Source organism: Rhinoderma darwinii, chromosome 5 (assembly GCF_050947455.1).
Source record: "Rhinoderma darwinii isolate aRhiDar2 chromosome 5, aRhiDar2.hap1, whole genome shotgun sequence".
NCBI lineage: Eukaryota > Metazoa > Chordata > Amphibia > Anura > Rhinodermatidae > Rhinoderma > Rhinoderma darwinii.
In genome coordinates this window covers 297364368-297386413 of record NC_134691.1, presented here as the reverse complement: position 1 = coordinate 297386413, position 22046 = coordinate 297364368, and the positions used below count along the sequence as shown (strand labels likewise).

Below are 22046 nucleotides of genomic sequence, written 5' to 3'. Positions count from 1 at the left end.
CTAAAGGCCTCATGCACATGGCAGAGGGTATGGTGCCAGAGATATTGTTCCCTGGAAGCAATGCTTCTTGTGGAGAATACCTTTTTATCGTCTGAGCACGGAATCCAATAGTTAAAAACGTTTTTTTTATTCCTCCATATAAAATCTGAGGCAGACAGAGGTACAGTGTGGCCCCTTAGACTTTTAGAAGTGTCATATTCCATCTTCACACAACTTGTATTGTTTTCAAAGCCATAATACGGCCGTGTACATGAGCCCTAACATTGGAACCAAAGGTCCGTCTCCGAATGCAAGTCTATGAGAAACCACAGAATAGCCGATGTGCTTCTTTAATTTTATTCCAGCTGTAAAAGCACCAAGGTTAATGTGACGCGCTGTAGAGCAGCAGACGGACGCCCAAGTTCAGCTCTCACTAAAATGTTATAGCCCGAAACAAAATACTTAATAAACAGATCATCTGGAGTGTTGTCTCTCCTTAACCCCTTCCCCCTGCTGGCATTCTGGGCCCTAATGTCCAAGCCATTTTTTAGATTTTTCCATTGTCACATTCGAAGAGCTGTAACTTTTTTATTTTTGCGTCGGCATAGCTGTATAAGGTCTTGTTTTTTGCGGGACGACTTGCAGTTTTTATTGGTACCATTTAAGAGTAGATGCGACTTTTTGATCACTTTTTATCACATTTTTTTTAAGTCAGGATTAACAGAAAACAGCAATTTTTCCATTGTTTTTTATTTTATTTTTTACGGCGTTCACAGTGCGGGTTAAATAATGTAACAGCTTTATAGTCGGGGTCGTTACGGACGCGGCGATACCAAATATGTGTAACTTTTTTGCTTTATTGTAGTTTTTTTTAATAGTAAAGCATTTTGTAAGGGGAAAAGCTGGGTTTTTCATTTTTTTTTTTCACTTTTTTTTTTTTATTAACTTTATTAAACTTTTTTTTCTTTTTTACTAGTCCCACTAGGGGACTTCCCTATCCTCCGATCGCTATTATAATACACTGCAATACTTTTGTATTGCAGTGTATTACTTCCTGTCCGTTTAAAACGGACAGGCATCTGCTAGGTCATGCCTGCGGCATGATCTAGCAGGCATTCGCTGCAGGCAGACCTGGGGGTCTTTATTAGACCCCCGGCTGCCATAGAAGACACAGACACTCGGCGATTTTATCGCCGGGTGTCAGTGAGATGAGAGGGAGCTCCCTCCCTCTCTCCAAAACCATTCAGATGCGGTGCTCGCCATTGTGCACCGCATCTGAAGGGTTAAACAGGTGAGATCGATACTAATATCGATCTCACCCGGCAGAGCAGGGACGCCCCCAGCCCTCAGCTGCTTCTGGCAGCTGAGAGCAGGGAGATTTCACGGCTCCCTGCTCTGTTTACTTTATTCTAATGCAGCGACGTAGTTTGGCGGCGCTCTAGAATAAAGCCCACTAATGACCGCCGTAAAAAGACGTATCGGCGGTCATTAAGGGGTTAAAGAATTTGTACACCTTTGATTATTTATTTATTTTTTTAAATAAAAATGTGCATCAGTCAGTATGTTTGTTGCAACTTTGTAATTACTATTTATTAAAAATTATTTTTACTTTTTGAGATAAAGCTGCTTTGTATCCTGTATAGAGAGCAGCTGTATCTAGTGCTGAATCCAGTATCTTTCAGGTCAGCAGCACTGATGGGATCAGTGTCAGCGGGTCAGATCGAGCTGTTCCCGATCACATCTGACTTCATAACTTAGATGTGATCAATAAAAAAAACAAAAAACTTTTTCAGAGGTGTACATAGCCTATAACCAGCTTCATGGTTGCTTCTTTCCTGATTTGTTCTATTTCTAGCGGCTGTTTTATTTTACAACCCCCGTTGTGCCACCTTGTCTCTCCTGGGATCCTCTTCTATGTGCTTCCGGCTACTCCTTCTGTGTCTGACCTCACTTCTCTCCTGACTTCACCTTTGACACGCTCTTATGACATGTAATGATATTCTCGTCTCTTCCCTGGGACTCCCCTGATATTGCCAGCTCCTGCCACTTGGTGGATGTGTAGTAGGCATACTATGTAAGAAAATCTCTTTGTGTTTTTATGAATTTATTCGTCATTTATCTCAAGGGAACCTGGAAAAATTCCCAACTCTTCGATGTGACTGGGGCTTTGTGTGCGGCCAGTAAACAGATCATCTGAATGGATGTAGAGCGCTTAAGGCAATGGGAGCAGCTAAACAGAATGAAGATTAGAAGTTTACAAGTCATAGAAATTAAACGGCAGATAGGTAATCCTGGGGTGTGACGGTACATGCAGAGACAACCACATTACAACAGACACTCTAGACATACAGCGCAGGCCATTCAGCAAATTATTTTTATTAAAATAGACATTTGATATCGCTGCCAGTTTCAACTTTGTGGTCTTCAAGTTGCAAATTTTGCAAAAAAAGATCTTTATGTTATTAAAATAAAATAAATGTCTTCAATTGTTATGCAATGTATATAGCATATTATATCTAACTGGAGGATAAAAAAAGATACAAACAACTAAACTCTTCTTTTATTACCAACTTGAACTGAAAAAATGGAAAATGGAAGCTGGTTACTTACTATGGGCCCTGTGTATACAGTATAGTTTTGTGTATTGAAAACCTCTCCCTAAAATGTCAGTGTCATGGAGTACTTCGCACTGTAAATACTTTCACAACATTAAGGTATGAGTTCTTTAAGAATGTGTTTTGTATACAGAATATATTTCTGCATGTCTTCTTCTACACATTATGTTTCCATGACAGATTTTTTCCTGAGGAAAAATTTGACGTGGATTTACCTGAGATTTCGCAGGAGAAATCTGAGGCTAACTCTCAGAGTTGTTCCACGATTTTGTACAACCAACCAGCAGCATTTCTGCTGGAGATAATCTGTGTGTGGCTATCGATGCTGTTTTCGGTGCAGAATATGCTGTGGAAATCACATCAAAGAGCGGCATGTCACTCTGTTTTTTTTTTTTCAGGGAGGCGGATTGCAATTCCGGCTACTGAAATATCCGCCCTGTATGAACAACGGGGCAGTTTCCCATTGAAGACAAATGATTACAATTGTTTTTCATGCAGATTCAAATGTTGAAAACGCGGTGGAGATAAATAAATGTTTACATTGCTCTGTGGCAAGATCTATTATCGTCCTGAAATTTGTATTAAAGGGTTATCTGGGGATTTTTTAAGTCTTGCACGGGGGTACCCACCCTTTGAAGTGCCCCAGCGCCTATACCCCTTTACTTAAACACAACAAAATTATTTTTTTGTTCTTGCACTCCTCCCATTCTGCCCAGGCTGATTTTATTTAGTTTAGTGCTGGTTTCTACCATCCCCAGGTATATATGTAGGCTTAGTCCCATTTCTGGGTGTATGTGCAGAGTAGTTCCCCACCTTACAGAGGTCGCCTTGTCGTGGCAGGTGGCCAAACACTTTTTGATCAAAATGTGCACTAAGAACCTCCCTATTTGTAAGTAGATTTAGCGTTACTGCATATTTATTTATATTTAGTGGCTTAGGTGGCATTAGTGTCCGTAGTGTGCTGTCGCCATTTCTTTGTCTGCTATACCCTTTACTGTCACTCCGGTCCTGGAACCTCCGGCAGCGGTCACAGGCACGTTCATTGGTAGCCATTCACTGACTGCAGCCGCAGTTTCCCTGTTAGGAGCCTCCGTTGCTGATCCTGCAGATTTTACCTGACAAAATAGCGCAGCAAAACAACGATAATAGCGGAAGTGCCACATCCATCGCATGGCAGAAACCAACGGCGGTCCGTCAGGTTTCCGTAATTTTGTCGGACAAAATAGAGCAGCATGCATTGCTATTTTGTCTGACAAAATTACGGAAACCTGACGGACCGCCGTTGGTTTCTGACATGCGATGGATGTGGCACTTCCCTTATCTATTGTCGTGGTTTTGCTCCTATGACGGAGCCGTACATGCAGATTTTGTTGCAGATTTTGCAGTGGATTTCACCCTATGCATTGCAAAGAGGGAAATCTACAGTCTCCCCGGCTGTTGTGTAGGTACAACTCCCATCATTCATTGACAGCTTATCATATATGTAGTTTAACAACTGCTGGAGGGCCACAGGTTGGAGAACACTGATCTAGACATACAATGTGGTTCTGTAAAGTTTTGAGACAGTCAGGGATTTGCTGAATTAAATGATACAGAATTCTGGCTCAATTTGTACATGCCATGCTCCAGATTTATTATGTTTTTGAGACACTTTTGTGGCTCACTAAACATGTATTGAAATATACTGTATTCATATATCCATCCTTAGCAGTGAAAAACCGAAGAAACGTCCTTAGAAAAGCATTACAAAATGAATATTGGAATGTAAAAAAAACTCAGAGCTTTATGAAAGTTTCCCCAGATAACCACGCTCTAAACGTCAAGGTATAACCGCCTATAAAGAGTCATTTTATTTAACAGAATTCTGATGTCTCTATAAATGCAGCATTTCACAAAGTATTTCCTCCATGAAAGTTTACTGATAACCTTTGGGCTTTGGGGAGGTGGGGATGGGTGTGTCTCCAGTCTCTTCACCATCGTTTAAGCACTCCAAGTGTGTACAATGGTTTTACCGCAATTTGTATATATATATTTATAGGGCATAAGGTGCTTTATTTTATATTTAAAATAGCAATCCAGACAGATGTTACAAGTCACTAAGGCGGGATTCACACGACCGTGTCCCGCCCGAGCCCGAGTGTCGGCCGGTAAAATCGGCCATTTTGCCCGGCCGGTTTGCATAAAGTTTAACATCCATTCCGGGCCGATCTGGACAGTGACATCAGCGGCAACTCCTGAAGGGGAATCCCCATGTGTTTGGGGATTCCGCTTCAGGAGTTTCCCCTGATGTCACTGCCGAGATATGGACAGAGACATCAAGCGCTCTGTCCAGGAGCGGAATCCCCGAACACACGGGGATTCCGCTCCTTCAGGGAGCTAAAGTGGGGATAGCACATAGCAGAGCGGGGAGATACCTCCCTGCTCTGCTATAGTGGCGTCGCTACAGTAGTAGCAGCCGCAGCAGCTGCTAGCGGCGCCATGGAAGGTGTCGCCGGGCCAGGGCGCTTTTAACAAGCAGGGGAAGAAGGGAACCAGCGCAGCGCTCCCTCCACCTGCTGTACACCCCGGCCCTGCCACACAAGTGTACAGCGTAGCCATTCGTCCGAATGGCATCAACTCCTCCACCTCACATGCACTCTGCGCTGTGAGGAGGAGGAGATAGAGCGCAAGCCACGGAAAACCCGGCCTTCACTCGGGACACATTCCGGTGATGGCCGTGTATTACCCGGCCTCATAGACTTCTGTGGGAGCCGGGCGGCCGGGTACCCGGTCGAAAATAGAGCATGACCTATTTTTTGATGGCCGGTTTTCCCGGCCGTCAAAAAATCGGTCGTGTGAATAGCCCCATTAGGGGTCTATTATTCCTAATGCAGCCGGGTGCCGGCCGATTTATGAACGGCCGGCACCCGGACAGGAAACACTGTCGTGTGAATGAGGCCTAAATGGAAATTGATGGATTCCAATCGACACATTTGTTTTACTAAAAGTTTTCAGTTCATTTATACAAACAAAAAGTTGTGTACATTTGTATTAAAATCAATGCAAGGTTCTCACCCAGCTTTTTGCAGACTCTTAATGTCTTATACATTTTCATTGCTATGCATTTTTACATTTTACAACTTAAGGCCCTTTTACACGGGCCAATGATCTTTCCCGATCTTTGCCCTGTTTGCGTTTGCTCATTCATCAGCTGATTGTATCATATATGCAGCCTAAATTATTATCGTTGTCGGCAGCACATCTCCCTGTGTAAACAGGAAGACGCTCTGCCGACATGATAGAAATGTATGAGGATGAGCGATCGGAGTAATGATCACTTGTCCCCGTACATAGCTCCTCGTGGAAGGAGTAAACGAGCACTGATCAATGAGCTGTCTCTGTGATCGGGCTCGTTTACATGGCCCACATTGGGCCGTGTAAGAGAACCCTTACCGTACCCCATCCCTGGTCGCGCTCGCTTACTGACCTGCCATGTATGTGTCATAATAATTCTGGCACTTCTGAAGTTCTAGCATTCCAGTTATGACCGATGGAGCTCAGGATGCACATTTCTTTCTGACCTGTTTAATTCTCTATCTTAGGCTGGGTTCACATCTGCATTCGTTTTTCTCTTCCGTCATGGGATCCATTGCATGATGGACACCAACTGTGCCTGAGGAAACCCATTGCCTTTAATAGGTTCTGTCGGGTTTTCGCCATGGTGTCCATTGTTTTACCACAAAAAATAGCGCAAGATGTTGTGCTATTTTTTCTGGCATTTATGAACAGATTCGCAATGGAGGCTCCAAAGGGAGCCTCCAACTTGGATGTAATGGAGCAATAAAGTTGCAACTGTGCACGTAGCCTTTTTAAGGTAAGATCGGTGCTGTCACGAAGGGTCTGTGGACCCACTGGGTCGTACCGCCTTGGCGGTAAGGCAGCTGGCCAACAGGGCGCAGGTGAAAGTCTATAGCTCGTATAGGTACCTGTGGCAGCTCAGACAGCAGCAGGGCAGGCTCGGCTAGGACTAGGCAGCAGGTAGACGTCAGACGAGGTGAAGCAGGTCAGACGTGGAATACAGCACGACACGACTTTGGCAAAGCACAGTACTCGACCAGGATGGTATGGAATGCAAGGAACCGGAATTGGAACAGGTACAGGAAACACACTAGGAGGCAATCACACAGACAAACTAGGAAACCTCAAAAACGGTCAGGCATAGAAGCAGGGGGCTGGACCCCTCTTATAGTCCAGGGTAGTCACGGGTCAATGTTCATAAAGAAGTCCGGTACGTGGGCTGCCACCTTAAGAGCGGGAATTAGCGTGCGCGCGCACCCTACGGGATCCAGCTGAGGTGAGTGGAAGCGAGCACTGGCGTTATAGGTGCCTCCTGTAATATTACTTGAAAACGAATACAGTGGGGGAGATTTACTGAGCAAAATGCGTCAGAATTCTTGCACACATTAAACTAAAAAATGAATTGTGTTTTAGACACTGTGCAACTTCATAGACCATTTTGAAAAGTGTCTAAAATAAGGGGCACAGCTAAGAGGAGTTGAAAATGTGCAATATTTGTTAATGGCATGCTCCATTTTTTGGGCACAAAATATTGATGGCAAGTACATCAATTATGATGTGGCATAAGAAAGAGAAAAGTGTCTAATATATCTAGCACCACTATAATAAATTTGGCTGATCTAGTTTTATACTGTCTACCTTTGAAGGCTATGTACACCTTTGTAAGCAAATTATTATTATTATGATTATTATAGCAATATATTCAGTGTTTCTAAGCAACTTTCAAAATCACTTTTATGAAAAAAAAATGATTTAGTATTTTTAAGAACCTTTTTAAAATTTATTTAAAAAAATTTTTACTTTTTAAGATACAGCTTCTATGTATCCTGTATACATAAAAGCTGTATCATTCCCTCTCAGCCGATTCCGTCAATTCAGCTGAACAGATAGCTCGGCGGAGAGTGGGTTTCCGTGTCTCTGACACACAGGATCCAGCTAGTAACGATCACATCTAAGTTGATACCTTAGATGTGATAGATATTAGGTAGATCCTGTGTGTCGGAGACACGCAGGACCCGCTCTCAGCCGAACAGTCAGTTTAGCTGAACTGACTGAAACGGCTGAGGCAGAATGATACAGCTTCTATGTATACAGAACACATAGAAGCTATATCTTAAAAAGTTGTTTTTTTTAAATGGATTTTAAAAAGTTTCTTAAAAATACGAAATACATTAATTTAAAAAAAATGCTTACAAAGGTGCACATAGCCTTTAATGAAGACAATATTTATACATTTCCATTACTGTGTATTTTGTGTTTTAGTAAATGTAGTAGCAAGGGCTGGCTGTTTTCCCCCTATTGATTTATTTCAGACCTCATATGTAAACTGTCTGCTATATTATTATCTAGAACCTGCAGAGTAATGTTCATAGTGGATTCTGAATTTCTCTTGAGTACGTATATAAATCATTCCAAGATAGGTGATCAAATTATACAGAGAGAGAGAATGCTGAATCTAATTTATGTACATCCATGATGATCTGATACCGGTATTAAAACCTTGTACACTTATAGATATCGCATCTTTATATTTCTCTTCATGTACTAGGGTTATGCAAATCTTTTAATTTCACGTTTTTTCCTTTTTTTGTTGTGGGGGGAGGGGTCCGTAATATGGAGCTAAAGTCAATATATGCCGCTCTTCACATTGACATCTAAAATACCTGCGTATGTTAAAAACGCAGCATGAAATAATTGTATATGTTTTATAAATAGAAAACGCCCATTGAAGTCTGGAGAGGGTTCAAACTACTGAGGCATCCGTATATTATTTCTGTTTCATCCTGTAATGGAGGCAGACCACGAAGCTGCTATGGGGCCTGTGGGACGGAGGGGTTTAGGCCCGAATGGCCACTCCTCCACCATCCAACTCTCTCAGTTGCCTTCAATAATGTAATATTACTGATGCCTGCCTGTCTCTTTTCAGATACTGACTCACCGTCTGATTCAGAGGGTAATTTATATTCTGTAAGTTTCTGAATAGAGAGCGATAGCGAGGCACCCTATTTATTTATGTTCACCATAGACTTGACTGGCCGATAAGTCCTGTAATCTTTCATGCCCATCCTGCTGGCGCTGCGGCACCACCTCTTATTTTTGCTGCCGTCCCTATCTTAGCTTCTAGGACCAAGCATAACAGCAGAAAAGCAAACGCAGACATGAATGAAGCCTAACTAACACACACAAAATATAATTTTATTAGATAACAGTGGAAATGAGAATAATAGGATTGGTAAATGGGGAGACAATGAGGTATAATAAAAATAAAAAAAATAGGCATGTAATTGCATTCTTTTAGTATTTTTTTTATCATTATCTTTTTACTGAAGAAAAGATGTGATGAGATGAACCCTTTAAAATGTTGTGGTAAAGCAAGAGACTGGTTGTTATTGAAAACAGCCCAATATGCTCAATAGCTCATAATCCTATATATGAAAAGCACCCATCACCAATATTACCTAAGGATGCTTCAAACATATATATATATCTCTGGGATAGGATTTATATAGCATGTGCTGAGGTAACCAACTCAAGAAACTGATGTCATATATAAATTTGGTCAGTGTATAGACCCTGCAATCATGGCTTTTCTAAGCAAAGGTCACTTCATTTTTAATATGACCTTTAAGGTTATTTTAGCAAAAAAGAAAAGCGCTATAATCCTATACTTCTCCTAGCACTATACACCTATGCCTAGGCAGAGTAATCGCCCCGGAAAGGGCGCCCCACACTTGAACCTGTCCCTGTAGCACCCTAAATGCACTTTAAAGTCCAATATTTAGCCCCAAAGAAAAATAAAGAATAATGAGTTAAATATAGCAGATGCCCAAACAGTGTTTCCCCTTTGAACCTTTGAAGGTTCATCAGGTGACTTTAAACAAAGATGCAATGTGAAGGATAAAGGATTGGCCCTGGCTGGATCAGTAGTATGTTATCTACTCACAAAACCATGGTATCCAAATGGTGTGCAGCGCTCCATTCAGCATCACATCACGCTCAAGGCGTGCGGAAGAAATAACGAATTGCTCAATGATCTAGTAGATCTTCAGAGCGTTGAATTCATCTAGGCTTGCACCAGCAACCCCTTTGGTATCTGGCAAACCCCATGGGAGCCTGGTAATTAACCCCTCATTTGTTTGGAAGACTTAGAGGTGCCACAAGTAGCACACTCCACTTGCACTGGCATCCCCTCGGGCGTATGGCAACACCTTAGTCGTTTGGCAACCCCTCGGTTATTTGGCAGCCCGAGTGGTGCCACAAGAAGCACACTAGGTTTGCATCGGCAGTGCCTGGTGCATCTGGTAACCCCTTGGGCACCTGGCAACCCTTCAGTTGTTTGACAGCCTTAGTGGTGCCTCAAGAAGCACACTAGGCTTGTACTGTTAAATCCATTGGGCGTCTGGCAACCCCTCGGTCGTTTATTAGCACCAGTGGTGCCACAAGAAGCATACTAGGCTCAAACCGACAACCACTGGGGGCGTCTGGCAACCCCCATCTGGTAACTACTTGAGCACCTGGCAACCCCTTGGTCATTTGGCAGCCCCACTGGTACCAAATGTAGCATTATCCGGCCAGCATTATACAGCTTTTGCCACTAATTTTGCTGGCATTTCTGCGCATGGGCAATGCGGATCTTCCCAACATCTCCTTGGTGATCTCCTTGAAACAGCCATCTACGCATGGATAACAAGGAACTCGTTCCACGATTTTATATATGAATGGTTTCCCTGTGCCACACGTGTGCAGAGAGGACGAAATGATTATGTAGTTCCATACTACATATACGCGCGCGCATTAGGGGGAAAGGGGCATTCCAAGCTGTAAACTAAAACGCTGTCCCTATAACATATAAGATGCAATATCACCTGTAAATTGTTGCGGGTAAAAACAAATAAAAAAATATGTGTCATCTGACACAATGATAGATAAATTTAATAGAATGTCACTTCCGGGAAAGGGACTCTCTCAACAGCCACACTAATCTCTTCAGACGTCTTGGTGGTATTTCTCCGCTCTACAAGATACAAGCAGAAACGTTTTGTCATGAACCAGCAGTGTAAGACTATGTTTTTTTTTAACCTTTTATTAATTTTAAACCAAGTAAAGGGTTTTGCTTTTTCTAATTTGTTGTGGGTTTTACCTCCCCATTGAATTCAATGGGGAAAATCTTCAACAGAAGAGCAGCGATTCTGAAGCATAAATTGACGTGCTGCGGATGAAAAACCGCACTGCAGGTTAATTTCGGAATGTTTTTCGGCTGATTTTTTTGTTCAAATCTCAGTCACTTTGCTGCTACTGTAATACACTGTGGATTTTCCGCAATAAAATCTGTTGAGGAAAATCTGCAGTGTTTATGCTATGTGGGAACCTGTCCCTAGGATGGATTCACACGCCACAGATTTTGTTGCAGAAATTTCTGCAACTGAAAATCAGTTCCATTCAACTAAATGTGGTTGTTTCTGCAGCAGGTGCATGGATTTCTGCAAGTTCCATTCATGTAAATGGAACTGATTTTCAATTGCAGAAAATGTCTTCAAAAAAATCTGCTTCGTGTGACTGCACCCTTATTTCTCCCATGTTCTTTTCTCAGTCAAGGTAAGGCTATGTTCACACAGAGTATTTTGCCGAGTTTTTTGACGCGGAAACCGCGTCGCAAAACTCGGCAAAAACGGCCCGAAAACGCCTCCCATTGATTTCGCGGGAAAAAGAAGCGACATGCCCTGTCTTCGGGCGTTTACACCTCTGACCTCCCATTGACTTCAATGGGAGGCAGAGAAAGCGTACAGGGAGAGGAAAATCTGCCTCAAAGTTCCAAACGGAATTTTGAGGCAGATATTCCTCCTGCAAAATACTCCGTGTGAACATAGCCTAAAGAGGATTGGATGGTGGATATGACTCTAGCAGGATCTCACCCAGAGATAAGTCTTTGGTAATTATGTACACAAATAAGGCCCCTTTCACACAGCAGTATTTTGGTCAATATTTTGCATCAGTATTTGTAAACCAAAACCAGGAGTAGGTCCAAAATACGTAAAGAGGTAAAAAAAAAATTACATTATATTTTTCTCTGTTTATGTTTTAATCCTGACTTTAAAGGCTATGTTCACACGGAGTATTTTGGGGGAGGAATATCTGCCTCAAAGCTCCAAACGGAATTTTGAGGCAGATATTCCTCCCCCAAAACACTCCGTGTGAATAGCAATTATCGCGCCGTTTTTCGCCCGCGGCCATTGAGCGCCGCGGGCATAAAACACGCTTTCTCCTGCCTCCCATTGAAGTCAATGGGAGGTCGGACGCGGAAGCGCCCGAAGATAGGGCATGTCGCTTCTTTTTCCCGCGAGGCAGTTTTACTGCTCGCGGGAAAAAGACGCCGACGCCTCCCATTGAAATCAATGGGAGGCGTTCTCGGGCCGTTTCTGCCGAGTTTTGCGACGCGGTTTCCGCGTCAAAAAACTCGGCAAAAGACCCCGTGTGAACATAGCCTTTGGCTACCAAATACTGATACAAAATACTGACCCTAAATACTGCCGTGTGACAGTGGTCTCAGCCTGGATTCACCCATCGCGTATTTAATACAGATCTTTGAGCCAAAGCCAGAAGTGGTTTTAAAAGCAATGGGAAATATAAAGGAAGTGCTTATACTTCTAATTCCTCCTCGATCCTCTTCTAGCTTTGGCTCAAAAATCTGAATCAACATCTGCAACAAATACGCGATGTGTGAATCCATCCCAACAGGTCAGATTTTGGGGACTTCCTGTGTGGGAATGGCTAGGGTCAATAATCAGCAGCTCAGATGAACTCACCTTTTCGTGTGGATGGATAAGATGGTGTAATTGTTTTGCAGAACGGGAACAGATGACACGGCCTGGTACTTCTTGCTTCTCCTCCGGTCATCTTCACTTGTGGCTTATGTAGGAGAAGCCACAGAATAGCTGTTAGTCCCCTGGTGGTATTGGGGGTTTCTGTGCTTCCCCAGCAGACAGCAGGGCATCTAGTGGAATTGTCTCAGTATAATCCGCAACTCGAGTCTAGGAGAGAAGATGCATAAATAAGATGTATCATGTAATATGGACCTATCCCTGCCTGGAATATCTTATGGGTTTGTCCAATCACAAGGAATTAATGGCCTTTCCTCAGGACAGGCTATCAATATCTGATTGGTGGGGGTTAAAATACCAGCAGACCCGCCGATCAGCTGTTTATAAGCAGCCGTGGTGCTCGTACCAGCGCTGCTTCCCCTTCTATCTTTATCTGTTCGTACTGTGGATCGGCGACACTCTTGTAGTGGCGATTCACAGTACTACAGCCTGCTCCCATTCAAGAGAATGGGAGAAGGCTGTAATACTCTCGCTACTAGTCTGAACTCTCGCTACAAGTCTCGGCGATTCACAGTACGAGCAGCAACTGTAATGAAGGGGAAGCGGCCCTCGCAGGATAGGCTATTAATTTATTATGACTGGACAATCCCTTTAAGGCTTCCTTTGCACACACTTTGTGTGGCCATTTTGTGGGGCAAAAAAAAAACGGTCCAAAAACTCTTATTGCAAAACATGTGATACAAAAAGTCCTCTTTGCAACAAGATTTAGGGTATGTGCATACGTAGTGTTTTTAGGCGTATTTCGGGGCGTTTACGCCTCGAAAAATGCCTGAAAAAACAGAAGCAGAAGCGGTTTTTACGCCTCATTTTCAGAAAATGGCGTGTAAAAAGGCGCTCGCAAAGAAGAAGTGCATGTCACTTCTTGAGCTGTTTTTGGACCTGTTTTTCATTGACTCTATAGAAAAACAGCTCCAAAAATGGCCGTAAAAACGCTGCAAAAAACGTGTGTGCACATATCCTTGTTCTGAAAAAAAACAACAAAAAACATAAAAAACGCTACACACAATGACGCATATGAGGAAAAAAAAACTATGTTCTATGGGTGGAAAACGCAACTAATTGCATGAAAAAAATGCCAAACCAACCCCTTGCTGCAATTTGTAAAAAAAGGCCACTGAGGCAAAAAAAGAGAAAAAACGGCACCTAAAAAAGTAACGCAAGTTTTAGAGTGTTTAATATTTCACTATTGACTTTCAGCTGACATCTGGCCGCAAAAAAATGTGGATTTTGTTCCAAAAAAAAAGCTAGGATCACACACGCAATTTTGTTCGTTTTTGGCTCGGTTTTTTGAGCCAAACACAGAAGTGGGCACAAAAAGAAAGGAAATGCATCCGTTTTTTCTTTATATCTTTCCTTCCTTTTGGATCCACTTCTGGCCTGGGCTAGAAAAACTGAGCAAAAAAAGGCACCAAGTACTGCATCGAAACTGTGTGTGTGATCCTGGCCTAAGTGTAGTTAGTATCTATGTATGATCAGAACTTTTGTGTTCTCACTCTGACATTGTGTGGACACATAAAAGCCCTAAGTGACAGCTTGAAAGTTTGGCTAGGAGATTCTTGTCTTGCCCTTAAACATACTGGTTCTATTTCAAATGGACAGCACACAATTCCTGTCTACGGGACCTCGTCCAGAGAGAAGTATTTGTAAATTAGGCTCTGTTCACATCTGCATCAGCATGCTGCGCTGTTTTTTTCTGGTAGAAAAATGAACGGACAATGTAACAACCCATTAACTTGACGGAACCCATTAAAGTCAATGGATTCTGTGGGGTGCCATTGGCATCCATCCTGCGGCAGTTCCGGCACACCCATTATTTTTTTTCCGCTGTTTTGCTCCTATGACAGAGCAGAACAACGGAAACCCTGAATGCAAGTGTGAACATAACCTTAGTTGTGTAAACCAGTTACAAGTCCGTTTTTAGGGATTTGATGTGTGGGAAAGGCTGGGGTCATTACTCAGTAGCTTATTTAGATGAACTCACCTTTTTTGTGGGTGGATAAAATGTTGGAAAGTTGTCCTGTAGACTGGGAAGAGATGACATGACCCGGCCTGGTACTTCTTGCTGCTCCTCCGGTCATCTCCACTTGTGGCTTATGTAGGAGAAGCCACAGAAGAGCTGTTTGTCCTCCGGTGGTATTGGGGGTTTCTGTGCTTCCTCAGCAGAAAGCAGGGCATCTTGTGGAGTTGTCTCCGTATAATCCACAACTGGAGTCTAGGAGAGAAGATGTATAAATAAGTTGTATCATGTAAAGTGGACCTGCTTTGATTGTATGAAGTGTAGTTCGTATCTATGCACAATCATAGCTTTTGTGTTCTCTCTATGACATTGAGGGGACACATACAAACCCTATGTGACAGCTTAAAAGCTTGGCCAGGAGAATCTTTCTTGTCTTGCCTATATACTCACTGGTTCTATTACAAATGGAGGGCACGCTTTCCCTGCCTCCAGTTCTGGCCAGTTGATTTCTGCAAAGAATGGATGTTGCCTTATGGTGTCGCAAAGCCCCTGACGCTGCTCAGATGAATAACAGAAGAGCTGTAAAAAAAAACAGGAAATTGTAATCGATTGATAAACACTAATCAGGTAATCCAGACAGCATTTTATATTATCATCTATCTGTCTGTATCTATCTATATCAGACTTTTCTAACACTGCCGTCCCAGCAGATTTGACGGGAATAATATCGCTACATGTGGACCTGTTCCTTCCATCAAAACAACAGATTTAATGATGGATATTACCGGCGCCTGATGAACCCCATTGTCTTACATTGGGGCACATCGGGCACTGGTGGTATCCATTGTGTGACGGTACTGGCTAAGCGTTAGAAATGGTAACTACAACGCAAGTATAAGCAGAGCCTTATAGAAATATCATAAACTATTTTGCCGTGAAATTCTATTATATCAGCTCTCTTTGACCTGTAAGAGTGTGTATACTCACCCCCTCTAGGATGTTCCTTATAGGAGGATGCAGGTTCTCGGGGTAACGGGGACAGCGGATAGAATGCAGGATCCTAGCAGGGTTGTTTCCCTCATAAAATGGAAATTGTCCAACAGCCATTTCAAATAAAATTACTCCAAAGGAGAAGAAGTCCACGTTGGCGTTGTAAGGCTTCATAAGTAGAACCTGTAGAACCATCAGGGAGAAGGGATTAAGTTGGAGAATAAACTGGATGTCTTGTAAACACTATACTGATAAAATGAGACGTCCATTTCTCACCTCTGGAGCCATGTAGCCTATAGTCCCTGCATACTTGGTGATCTTTTTTGGGCCAAAGATGTTTATTGCTGCCAGGCCAAAATCGGCGATCTTAACGTGACCGGCGCTGTCCATTAGTATATTTTCTGGTTTTATATCTCTGCAAAGATAAAGGGGCAATTTGGCAAGTAGCAGAGTCATGGAAGGATCACTGCACAGAGTATCCTTCTCAGTGTGTACAAATATATTCTCCCCTAGACACAATTCTCTCTTTCCCTGCTGTTTGTACAGTTTGATGGAGCATGCCATACCTCTGTATAAAACTGCAAGTATATGGAGGTACAGTAAAAGCCCTATTATGGTTCCGTACAAAGCAGAGCCGTTATATGGCTGTGTGCAAGAGCCGCAAGTGTAACCCCCTGTCAGATAACAGCAGCTATTATAACACTGATTATCCTTCTCGTATTATTATGCTATTTTAATACCTGTGTATAACGCCCCTTGAGTGCAGATACTGCAAACCGCAGATAATTTCAGCCGAAATAAATCTAATGAGAAAGAAGAAAACATTTATCATCATCATTAAACAGCAAAGTTTACAAAAGCTAAAAATCAAACGTCTGCTGTAGAGTGGGAGAAATGATGAATAAATGACCCACATTGCACATTACCTGGTGGTGGCGATGTCACAAGGAGCTCTCCGATCGATGAAATCCCAGAGTTCTCCTCCAGTGATATACTCCATGGCAAAAAACACATAATCCTGTAGAAAAGACAGAAATTTAAATACAGGGCATGATGCCAACGCTACATGTTCTGGCAGCCTATTAAATGGGCAAATCTAGAAAAACCGCTGATCACAAGCCGACTAGGAGGAATCTACTTAAAATTGAATCCTGATATGCCGGATGTGGAGGTCTATGGTGAAAAGAGGAAGACTCCTACCTCAGTTTGGAAAGTCGCAAAGGCATGGGTGAAGAGCCGGCAGTGCTCAGTGATCTGCAGGGCCTGACGTTCTACGAGGACGGATTCTCTGGAGTTCTTTAGTAATGGCCTTTTCTTGACAATTTTCACGGCAAGCTGTTGCCTGCTGGACGGATGTGAAGCCAGCATTACCTGAAAAAGAGAGTTATGTCTAGGACATTGCGTTTCTCTAACACAGAACCTAAACAAGAAGAAGGCAGAAGTATGGGTTGGGGGATATTCACCCTCATAGCTCCCGTAATACCTCTCTACTACCCACATTTACTCTTCAATTGTCTATATTGTTTGACTTTGTTCACACTACCATAAAATAGTGCACGTTATTGTAGTGCAGAATGTATCACCCCAGTTTTGAATTCTGTTTTAAAGGGTTTGTACAAAATATTAGAAAAAAAACATGGCTGCTTTCTTCCAAAAACAGCACCACATGTTTACAGGTTGCGTGTGTGGTATTGCAGCTCTGCCCCATACCCTTCAATTGATCTGCGTTGCAATACCAGACATAACCTATACACGGGTGTGGTTCTGTTTTTTGAAGAAAGCAGCCATGTTTTTCTAATCTTGGACATAAACGTTAGATTGTATTCGTAGGGTGTGGTTTTGATATTTTTTTTTCCAGTATGGCAGAAAACCGCACTGCAAAAGCGCATGCGTATTTGATGCAGTTTTCCTGCTAATTGCAAAAATACGGCGAATCGCGTAAAAACACATGCGTTTTTGCAGGGGGCAAAACCACACTGTGTGAATACACTCTAGCAATTAGTTTAAATTCACACAGGGCGGAATCTGCTGCGTAAAAGCACACAGCGTACCCGCCCTGTTTGCCACAAGGAACTCCGGCTGAAAAACCGCACCAAATTGTGGTGCAGTTTTTCGGCTGAAACGTCCACTGTGGAAACCTCACATAAGAAAAAAAAAAAAGTTTTATACTTACCCGTAGCCATGGCGGCGACGTGTCCCTCTGTCATCCTACAGCCTGGCCTCCAGGGGTGATGTTTCATTCCATGTGACCGCTGCAGCCTGTGACTGGCTGTAGCGGTCAGTTCACATGGGATGAAAGATCATCCCAGAAAACCGGCCTGGACAAAGAAGCACAGAATTCTGGGTAAGTATAAGATTTGAGATTTTTGCGGTGGAATCGCAGATTAAAAAACCGCACCGCAGGTAAATTTCTGAGTGTTTTTTCCGCTTATCATATACGCAGTGTGTAGATAAAATTTGTTCAAATCTCATCCACTCTGCTGCTACAGTATTATGCTGTGGATTACTTTTCAGAAAATGTGCAGTTTTTGCTACTTTGTACCCGGCATTATAGAGGATGAATAACATCGTATGAGCTGTGTGAGCACTAGTGTGAATGGGGCTTTGGTGTATCATTGGTGAATTGTGAAGTGAACACTTACCTTTCCATAACTACCTATTCCAAGCATCTTATAGAAGGTAAAATCTGACAAATTGACAGGAGCTGCCACTATATCTGTGGTAGCCGATGGTTGGGTCTCACTTTCTCCTTGAAAGAAAATAAATCCGTGTTAGAAACTCTTAGGGCATGGCCATACGTGGCGTATTTCTGTCGCCACTGTCCGCATCAATGCCGCACATAATCTGCGTTGCGGCTTTGCCTAAAATGTGCAGTAAATTGATGCGGACTAGCCGTTGCATATTCAGGTGAAGACTACTTCCCTTCTCTCTATCAGTGCAGGATAAAGAGAAGGGGCAGCCCTTTCCGTAGTAAAAGTAAAAGAAATTCATACTTACCCGGCCGTTGTCTTGGTGACGCGTCCCTATTTCGACATCCAGCCCGACCTCCCTGGATGACGCGGCAGTCCATGTGACCGCTGCAGCCTGTGATTGGCTGCAGCCGTCACATTGACTGAAACGTCATCCCGGGAGGCCGGACTGGAGGAAGAAGCAGGGAGTTCTCGGTAAGTATGAATTTCTATTTTTTTTACACGTTGATCTATATTGTGATCGGTAGTCACTGTCCAGGGTGCTGAAACAGTTACTGCCGATCGTTTAACTCTTTCAGCACCCTGGACAGTGACTATCTCCTGACGTCGCCTAGCAACGCTCCCGTAATTACGGGTGCACACACGTAGTCACCCGTAATTACGGGAGCCCCATAGACTTCTATGGGCCTGCCCGTGCCGTAATTACGGGCCGTTACGGGCGTTTTTACGTTTGTGTGCATGGGGCCTCAGTCTGGCTATAGACCTAGAAATACATAGGTCCAGCCAGAATGAAGAAATATTCTGTTCGAAAAAACCAATACGCAACGCAGCACACACAACATCTACATAACATCTGCGGATTTCATTGCGGAATTTTGAATCTCCATTGCAGTCCATGGAGAAATTCCGCAATGAGTCCGCAACAAGTCCGCTACACGTTCGCAACAGCCAGTGTATGCTCCGGACACCAAATTTTGCACCGCAGCCTATGGTCCGCAGCGGAGTTTTCCGCCACGTCCGCACGAACCTAACTAAAAAGGTGTGTAAACCAATGGAGAATATGTCCGCTGCGGATTACCGCAGCGGACTGTCCGCAGCGGAATTCCAGAGCAATTCTGTCACGTCTGGCCATGCCCTTAGGGCACGTTCAGGCGGAATTGCTGTGGAATTCCGCTGCGGCCGTTTTTTACATTTGTTTCTATACGTTTTTAGGAAAGTTAGTTCAGACGTTGTGGAAACTCTGCTGCAGACCATAGGCTGCGGTACGGAATTTTCAGTCCGCAGCATGCAATGTCTGTTGCGGAGAAGAAGCAGAATTTCACTGCGTATTTCAGCCTTTGCAATGCAAAAACTGAAATCTGTGGCAAGTCCGCTGTGATATCTGCAACGTCTGAATTACCTGTCAAATATGCAAATGTTGGTGCAGATTCGTTGCGTAATTGCCCCAAATCTGCAGCAACATTTGCAGCGGAAAAATTCTGCCACGTCTGAACGTGCCCTTAGGCCATGTTCACACGTTCAGAATTTGATAAAGATTTACGCCCAGAATGCCCATCATCACATCCGCTGACATTCCGTATTCAAACAAGGAAATGGGGAATTTTATTTTCCATTCAAATGCAGTGGAAAAAAATTCAAAGCAGAATAAAGACTTCGCTTCAGATTTTTTAATCTGCATCATTCTCGTTATTTGAGTGGATACCGCACATAAAAGCAGCGGATTAGCCCCATTGAATTACAATGTGGTTAATCCGTGTGTGATTCCGCTGGCACATCCGCAACAGAAATTCAAGTGTCAGTCGTGGAATTCTTCCACGGATTTTAGAAATCCACGTCGGATTTGCCTATAAACATAGCCTTAGTAAACTATACATGTTTGTTTTATATCAGGATGAAGCTAGACATCACCTCGAAGGCAAAGTGACTTCTAAATCATCTCTCTAGTGTGAGGACCTTGCAAAGAGCTTTCTATATCTCATCTTCCTGGGGCCTCATGAATGCAGCATGGAGGGGAGTGTAGCCCAGAATTGGGAATAACGGTTTACACCAACATTTTTAGGTTTTGGGTGGAACAAGGGTGTGTGCACATGGTGTTTTTTGGTTTTTTTCCATCCGGGGAGGCAGATCTTGAAATGCACGTGTTTTTGGACACAGTTTTTGTCATGATTTTTTTTTAACGTTTTTTTTATTTAGCAAATTGAAAAAACTTTGGGGGGGATTTTGATCAAAAACTATTCCAAACGAATGGTGTATTTTTTTTCTGTTTCCCATTGATTTCGATGGAGATTTAGAAGCAGAGATTGCTCCAAGACAAAGTATGACGCTTTGTTTTTTCCACGAGTGGAGACAAAACCACCAGAAAAAAAATGCCTCTATCTGCCATTGAAATCAGTGGAAGGAGATTTGGGCAATATTTTTTTGGTGCCGATTCCATGTCTAAATCGGTGCAAAAAATGCAGTGTGAACTGAATCTTCGGGCTTATTTAATATTTGGCTAAAGTCTGGCTACCATCCCATCCCTCATCTAAGCTTCCAATAATTGGAAACATATTATTAAGTCATCACTTCTACTTTGATGTATTTACTGACAGCTCTTACCTGTTTCCAATTTGCTCCTTTGACTTTCAGAAAGAGTTTTCTGTCTCTTGGCAATCCTGCTATTGGACAGATGGTCGATCCTGGGTGTGAGAAGGTTATCTGGTGTTTTGTACAGCAATCTATACCCCTTTCCTGTAGGGCAGTAGCTGGCAGATGTTGGGCTCCTCTCCAGGTCCTCCTCTCTCTTTCTCTTCAGGATGTTACTTTCCCCATCTCTGTCTTGGGTTCTCTTTTGGATGTCAATTTTAGGATTTGAGTTTTCATATTTCTCTCCTCCCTCCTTGTAAGAGGTCCGATATCTCTTTCTTTTATTCCTCTTTCTACGTCTTTTCCCCTTCTTATTGATGTAGCCTGATGCCTCCACTGGAAGCCCAGCTAATGTCATGGGGGGCACCTCATTCTCAATAGGTTCCTTTTGTAAGATGGTATCAAGAACCTTTCTCTTTTGAGGTGGGTGTTCCTCCCCACTCTCCCTACTACTCCTCACCTCTTGTTTATCACGTTTTCTTTTCTTCTTATGTCTCATGTTCGCTAAGAACAGGAAAAAAATCACCTCCTCACTCTAGTCGGTGAAGAAACACAAAGGATTTTTGCTTTCCCTCTCCCTTCAGCCAGCCGCAACGTGATGTCATAAAGCAACATGGAGTCATTGGATTCCGCATGACATCATAAAAGAACATGCCATCATCCGCAACCAGATGAGCTGCCTGTTTGCAGGACATGATTTTATCATACAGTATAAACCCCGGTTTTCCTGCTCCCTAATCCTTTAGGTTGGTCCCTCAGTGACCAGTTGATTGAAGGGAATTCTACTGATAGGAACCCTGCATTAGCTGTTAATTCAGTAAATGGGGGAGCAGCAATACCAGACTCAACCCATGGGCAAGGGTGGCGCTGTTTCTTGTAGAAAGCAGCCATGTTTTCTGTAATCTCATACAACCCCTTTGAGCTAATTTTATATACTTTGTATAAATTGTATCTACATTATTTGACACATTTACACTCTACATAAAATTATTTCTATCAAGTTTCTCTCTGCTTATTGATGTTTTGTGACATTCTTCTGGGTGAAGATAACTTTCCCTTTTTCATTGGAAACGAATAATGCCTACATAGTATGTCGACTTCGTTTTCATGTTCGCTCCTACTGTTCAGGCCTCATTCACACTAGCGTATCAGATTCATGCGCGTGAAAAAAATGCGTGAATCTGGTCCATGTGTGTTGCATTGCATTCAGTGTGCTTTGCGAGTGGCACACAATTGAATTGATGCGTAAATCACG

At 42.9% G+C, this 22046-nt stretch overlaps 2 protein-coding genes across 2 annotated transcripts in view; one reads left to right on the top strand and one right to left on the bottom strand.

Moving 5' to 3' along the window:
* The window catches only part of RAPGEF5 (Rap guanine nucleotide exchange factor 5), a 236998-nt gene that overhangs the window by 18504 nt on the left and 196448 nt on the right, over window positions 1-22046 (top strand). The gene's annotated exons all lie outside the window — the stretch shown is intronic.
* Window positions 10558-21320, bottom strand: LOC142652971 (protein kinase C theta type-like). The gene is made up of 11 exons (XM_075828673.1): window positions 20765-21320; window positions 18119-18225; window positions 16677-16847; window positions 16403-16494; window positions 16217-16279; window positions 15753-15891; window positions 15474-15659; window positions 14937-15065; window positions 14511-14741; window positions 12455-12679; window positions 10558-10665 (listed from the first exon to the last, which is right to left on the bottom strand). The coding sequence occupies exons 1-9, from the start codon at window positions 21288-21290 to the stop codon at window positions 14604-14606; spliced, it is 1551 nt and encodes a 516-aa protein (XP_075684788.1). The 5' UTR covers window positions 21291-21320; the 3' UTR covers window positions 10558-10665; window positions 12455-12679; window positions 14511-14603.